The sequence below is a fragment of the Trachinotus anak genome, unplaced genomic scaffold (assembly GCF_046630095.1).
Source record: "Trachinotus anak isolate AG129_WGS33_773 ecotype Australia unplaced genomic scaffold, CSIRO_AGI_Tana_v1 ptg000025l, whole genome shotgun sequence".
NCBI lineage: Eukaryota > Metazoa > Chordata > Actinopteri > Carangiformes > Carangidae > Trachinotus > Trachinotus anak.
The window spans coordinates 13,821,214-13,827,612 of record NW_027273876.1 but is presented as its reverse complement, the minus strand read 5'-3'; the positions used below and the strand labels follow the sequence as shown (position 1 = coordinate 13,827,612).

At 40.6% G+C, this 6,399-nt stretch overlaps 1 protein-coding gene across 1 annotated transcript; it reads left to right on the top strand.

Moving 5' to 3' along the window:
- The first annotated feature begins 1,943 nt into the window (after nt 1-1,943).
- On the top strand, nt 1,944-5,997 carry dlx4b (distal-less homeobox 4b). Its single transcript, XM_071463222.1, has 3 exons — nt 1,944-2,539; nt 3,485-3,678; nt 5,383-5,997. Exons 1-3 carry the CDS (start codon nt 2,215-2,217, stop codon nt 5,635-5,637), a joined length of 774 nt encoding a protein of 257 aa, XP_071319323.1. The 5' UTR covers nt 1,944-2,214; the 3' UTR covers nt 5,638-5,997.
- The last annotated feature ends 402 nt before the right edge of the window (nt 5,998-6,399 follow it).

Below are 6,399 nucleotides of genomic sequence, written 5' to 3'. Positions count from 1 at the left end.
AAATTTTACTATGATAATAATTTGTGGCTTTGTTCTGGCTGGCTGCTTGGCTGAGGCCTGTGAGGATTTGGGAAGCGGTCCAGCCCCCAGAGGTCCTTTAGTGCTGCTGGATTCCCAGTAGTTGCAGGCAGGGTAGGACATGACCAAAATGACGGGGTTGGACAGCAACTTAGCACCACGCTCAAACCCACCAAACACTCCACTTATAATTTCACTGCAGCCTACATGTGATTCAGCTGAGATGGAAGGTGTAGTCTGTATCAAACTGTGCTGCAACACGTGGTGACTTGACTTGGTTTAATTGAAAACGGAGCCTCAGTAGCAGGATATGCACGTTTCCTCCTTTCACTGTGTTTCTCCCCACCTGTGGATGGACTCCCTGCTTGAGTTTGAGTCAATAAGAGCTGAAATGTGGAGACAGGGCCACTCTTTGAGCCTGTGGTCACGGTTCTCTCCCCGCTCCCACACTGGATCCACATGCACCTTGTGAGTCTTTGCTGACTCTGCAGTTTGCACAACAATCCCACCCTGTTTTGGCAGGTTTGTGTTTCCCTTATTTCATAAACCCTGACATTTAGTCAGAAATAATATGAGTGACATGTGGGCTGAATATTTTTGTTTCATATAAAACTGAAATCAAACATCCTTTTGGGTTGAGAGTTATTCCTTTGTCTCCTTTTGGATACCAGATCATGAAAATATTTATGTTCATTCATTTTTAGGGTAATCACACAAATTATATAAACACACTGCAACTGAATTGAAGCATTTATCCGACTACTTTTTAAAAATTGTCTCATTGAATATCTACATATTCTGTTGCACCAAATTTTTTAATTATGGTTACTGTACATCAGTTACCCCCTAATTTGGATAATTTATATGTTGAAACTAGGAGTGAGTGTTGACTGAGCAGTAAAATTTGCAGTCATCCTTCATAAAACAAGCCTGAGTCACCATGGTTGCTGCGGGGTTGGTGGGTGGACACACTGTAGGCAACACATCAAACCTGCTGTCCGCAGATAATAAATCATTTTTTGAAGTTGCTGTTAGATTATTATTATTATTTGTTTATTTTTTATTTTAAATTTAAAATTCTGTTTGGTGATTAAAAAAAATTGTTTGCGGGAAAAATGAGAATTAATGAATTGGAAAATTAGAGTGACCGCGAAGATTTTGGAGTTAGTGTGATCTCAGAAACTCTTAATAGTGCATTAAAATTAGCGCCACTGCGGGAAAAAAGCTTCAGTAGCCTACACTGTTAATACACTGAGAATTAGAAATTAGCCTGTAGCCTACGTCTAAGCAGGATTCCTTGGCGAATTATTACACTATTAAAACGGTTATTTATAAAAAAAAAAAACAGAAGTTTAAACCATTTTGTAGAGAATTAAACGCACGAACTTCATAAAGCTAAAATTAGGCTTATAAGTCAACCTTGTATATGCTCCTGCATTAGCCATTGCACTTGTCAGTTCCCTTTATATCATATCCATAAACTTGACTAGTGTAATTATCGCCCCTTGCCTCTTCTGGCACAATCAGAATTTTGCAATAATGACAATAATAATAATAATAATAATAATAATAATAATAATAATAATAATAATAATAATAATAATAATAATAATAATAATAATAATAATAATAATAATGAAAATTTTATTTTGAAAAAACACAACTATAATAATTATTTGAAATCATTACATGTACAGGTTTACTCTCTCTAACGCATTGTTATTTGATGATATAGACGGTATTGTAAATCAGACTTGAATGAAATCACCACCGATGACTGAATGATATTTATTTCTATATCTATGGAAGGAGGTCCCTCCTGGCTGCGGAGCCGCATCCTGTATCATATGTTAATGAAGGTAATGGTGGAGCTCCAGTGACAGCCGGCTGCTGAAGACCAATCAGAGAGCTCGCAGATGGAAGTCAGTGTGTTTGAGGCTCTGCAGGCAGGAGGTGTTTGAAGAACCATGTCAGCTCCTCCAGTGATGTAAAGAAGGATCCCACTCGCTTTTATCCGATTTTCACCTCCTATACAGCTGTGAACATGCACACTGTAACGTATCACTGCGGGGAACGCCTTTTCACCAACCATGCATTGGACTTAAGTGCGGATTTGTTCCAAGTTTTCCTCGCTGTCTGACACAACTCATGAAACCCTCTTCAGAGCGACGGGTTTATGGACTCGCGTATTAGCTAATGATGTCTATGGGTTTCATGCCTGACAGTCTGAATGCCTCAGATCCCTCCAAATCGGCCTTTCTAGAGTTCGGCCACGGACATCCGGCACACCAGCAGCACTCCCCCGGACTCTCTCACATTTACCCCGTTCATGGCTTGCACGCTGCTGGGCATTCCCAGCACGAAAGTCCTTTTCCTGGCAGCGCGTCCTATGGCCGCTCTTTGGGCTACGCCTACCCCGGCGCGGTGAACACTCATCCCCCGTCTGCTTACATGCCTTACCAGCACAGCAATCACTGCAGCAACAGCAGCAGTCTGGCCCACAGCAGATTAGAGCAGACAGGTATGTGAGCAAGTCAAACCGAGTCGGACTAAATTGTTGTGTTATTAATGGCTATAAAATTCTGATTTGCCATCATGCTTGAGCGCAATTACGCACATGGCGCGCAATTTCCCAGATATTTTCCTGCTGATAAAAACGGTTCACTTGAGGGCTTAGCAAGTTAGCAAACACAAGTCCTTTTTTTCTTCATATGTACTGTTTTATATTGAACGTTTAATAAAGGCATGAACGTCAACAGGCAGATTCTCACTCACTCACTAATGTCCAAACAAGACCCATTCAGATGCTCCCTCTTTACCACTCAAGTTATAAAATGAAGACAGACGGTGTCATTACTTTTATTGACCATAATTTTCTGTGGGTAAGTTCAATTATAGTCCATGTAGCCCGAGCCTACCTCAGGAACTCTTTTTTACCCTCATTGTTAGTGCACATTAAGGAAATGTTTCCCGAAAGCAGGACCCCTTTCATCTGTGTGTGCTGAGCACTGATTTCCCTCTTTTTCTTCTTTTCGTACGCTGTGTTGTTGCGGTGTGAATGTATCATTATGAACCGCCGTATACGTGTTGTTGATATCATGAAAATCTTTCACTAAAATGTTCAGCCTAATTAAGATGGAGGTGATTCATTAAAACTATATTCATAGATCTAATAATACTTGAATATGATAGTCCAGTAAAAACGCAGAAGTTCATTTATAGTTTTGAAGCTTCCAGGCCCTGTGACTGTTTATGGTCTGTGGGCACTATACTGTAAAATCCAATCATTCATCAGTGCCCTCGTTGTGTTTGAGATGGTGGATTTCATTTGCTTTAAACACTTTGAACGTCTGTTTTATTTAAATGTCTCCTCTGTGGCTTCTGCTGCCTTGTCTTGCACCTGAAGGTAAAAAGCCACTAAATCAAAGCTCTTCTCTGTTTAATCTCTTTCTGTTCCAACTACAAGATCGCGAGAAGTCCGCGGTGATTGAGAACAGGGATATTCGTCTAAACGGCAAGGGCAAGAAAATCCGGAAGCCCCGGACCATCTACTCCAGCCTGCAGCTGCAGGCCCTGCACCAGCGCTTCCAGCAGACCCAGTACCTGGCCTTACCGGAGCGGGCCGACCTGGCGGCCAAACTGGGGCTCACCCAGACTCAGGTGGGCCTTCAACTCAGCCTGCAGTGCTGAATGGATGCAGGGAATGCGTCGGGTGTAGAATCGAGTATACATGCACCGTATTTAGCTTATTATTAAAGAATATAATGTGAGCAATGTAAGGATTATTCAACACAACGTTTTAGCCTAAAATAACAGGCCTGCAATATCTATTATTTAGGTGATTATTATAAAGCACTGAGGCTTAATTAACTAAACAAAAACGTTATATTCAAATGGCATGAATTGATTTAATGTAAAGTAGCCTGGAGCAAAACATCACAAAGTGAAAGAGGATGTTGTTGAAATAGAGGATACTGAAGAGGAAACCTCTCATTTGCTGTATTATAAAGGATCACAGCGCGTCTGCAGATCAAATGAAAAACCAAATAGTTGTGATTTGTAACTCAATCCTTTAATACATGCCTTATTTACTGTGCTTAATTTTGTGGCTACATTTCTTTTGTCAGCCTTGGTCCTTGAAGTGTTCCCGGTGAATGAGGCATGGCCATACTTTGATTTTCTTTAAGTCATTACAGAGCTGCCAAAATAGGGCTTGTCAGTTGTTTTGCAGTAGTTTATTATAAATTATAACTGATGAAAAGAAGACATTTAGATGAGCCGTAATGTATTTTATTAAATTCTTATTTTATTTGTCTCCTTTCCTTGTGTTTTGTTTCCTTATTTTTCATTTTCTTTCTTTCGTTTTCTTCTTCTTTTGCATTTGTTAGATTTTATATTTTAGTGTGTTTGTTTTTTTTATGTTTTTTTTTTTTTTTAATATGTAACAGCTTATTAACGCAAAGACCCTTGCATGCATTTGTTATTAGAATTTAATTTTCTTCACACACACACACACACACACACACACACACACACACACATTGAAATCAGCGGTATGGGCATAATGTCAATCATTTCACGTGCATCTGTGAACAGGTGCACGTGACTTCTCAAATGAGACAAAACCAGGTCGCCCCCCCCCCCCCCCCACACACACACACACACACACAAACAACCCCCCCATCCCCCAACTCTCCCTCTCGTCAGGAAAATGACTCGGTTGTCTGGCTTTAGTTTACAATTTCAAAATAAAGGATAAACAAAAGAATCAACTCTGTCATCTGAGCTGCCTTCTGCACATTTTTCTTAATCCCTCAACTATTATCTCCCACCTCTGCGCACTCTTTCGTGCTGCTGCCGCTTAGATGTTTATGGAGTGATTCATCGCATCGCTTTGATGCTTTTTATGAATATTCACACCATTGTTCTCGTGTAAAAATAGACATTTTATTTTTTTGGAATCAGCAGAAATTTCGGTGACCTACCACCGCGCTCTTAGGGCTGTTTTTATTTCACAATACTCTTGTTGCTGTCACACTCATGCATCACTGGACCCATAAAACAACAATAATAAGAGAGCTGGGTTTTAATGGATTACAAGTACCACTCAGCCATAAGGCTGCATGGATAACAATATGCCAATAACAGGCCTGGGATCTGCAACGGCAACACGGAAAAGATGAGAGTTATGTGCAGCTTTCCTCTTTTATTCTTCACGATATTCACTTCAGGCCAATTTTGAAAAGTGTGCCGAGTTTAACTGGGGGAAATATGCTAATAAAAAAGCCCTTCGCAGTATTATTTCCTTTATATTACTGGTGATTGTTAACCACAGTGACAATTATGTGCATTTTCTCTTTTTAGGTGAAAATATGGTTTCAGAATAAGCGCTCCAAGTATAAAAAGATCATGAAGCATGGCAGCGGATCAGAGGGAGAACATCTCCACAGCACCAGCTCCATCTCCCCCTGCTCGCCCGGCTTGCCTCAGCTTTGGGAGGTTTCCATGGCGAACAAAGGAGCCTCAATGCACCCAAACAATTACATGAACAGTTTTGGTCACTGGTATCCAAACCACCATCCTCATCAGGACGCGATGCCCAGGCCTCAGATGATGTGAGTGGATTGTTTTTTCTCTGGTGCCGTGCGGGCCAGCTGCTCGGCCTGCGAGACGCGCACTACACTGAACCCGCTGGTCTCCCTCAAGGCCCCTTCTCAGAGCTGAACTGCGTCTAAATGTGTGTCTCATATTCACTGTATTTCGTGTGCGTTTGGAATTATAACTTCACTGCAAAATTCTACCAGGCATTAAATGCTTTCTTTTCTTTCTTTCTTTCTTTCTTTCTTTTTTTTTTTTTTTTTAATAGATTTGTTGTTAAGTCGCTGCAACTTCTATTGCTCGACCTCATCTCACTGACATGTGGATCTAGTGTGTGCAGTTTACTAAGAGACTCTGGATAAAGGAACTTTTCAAAAACTATATCTTGTGTGCATGGGTCTGCTTTATTGCTGCTGGAGTTTCAGCTCCGTGAGCCAACAAATGCTGTGTGCTTTGTGCACATGAACATAGGCAACGATTGAGTGACAAGTTTGTTAAGGTGGTTTCTATACGTGGAGACTTCTCATTATCAAATGTTTCAAAAGACGAGAACTCAACTGTGAAACAAAAGGCTTCAGAAGGCGTTTCCTGCGCTGCAGATCTTATTGTAATGAGTTTGTTAACCACAGCTCAGCCTGTGTGATAATTCATAGCTTAGATATCAACTGATTCCGGTTTGCTTTTGAGTTATGCACTGTTGATGTTAGTTCTCATATTTTAGGATAATAACGTTAAAATGAAAGCCAACACAATCCTCCTACGTTAAAGGAAAAAGTAGTGGAT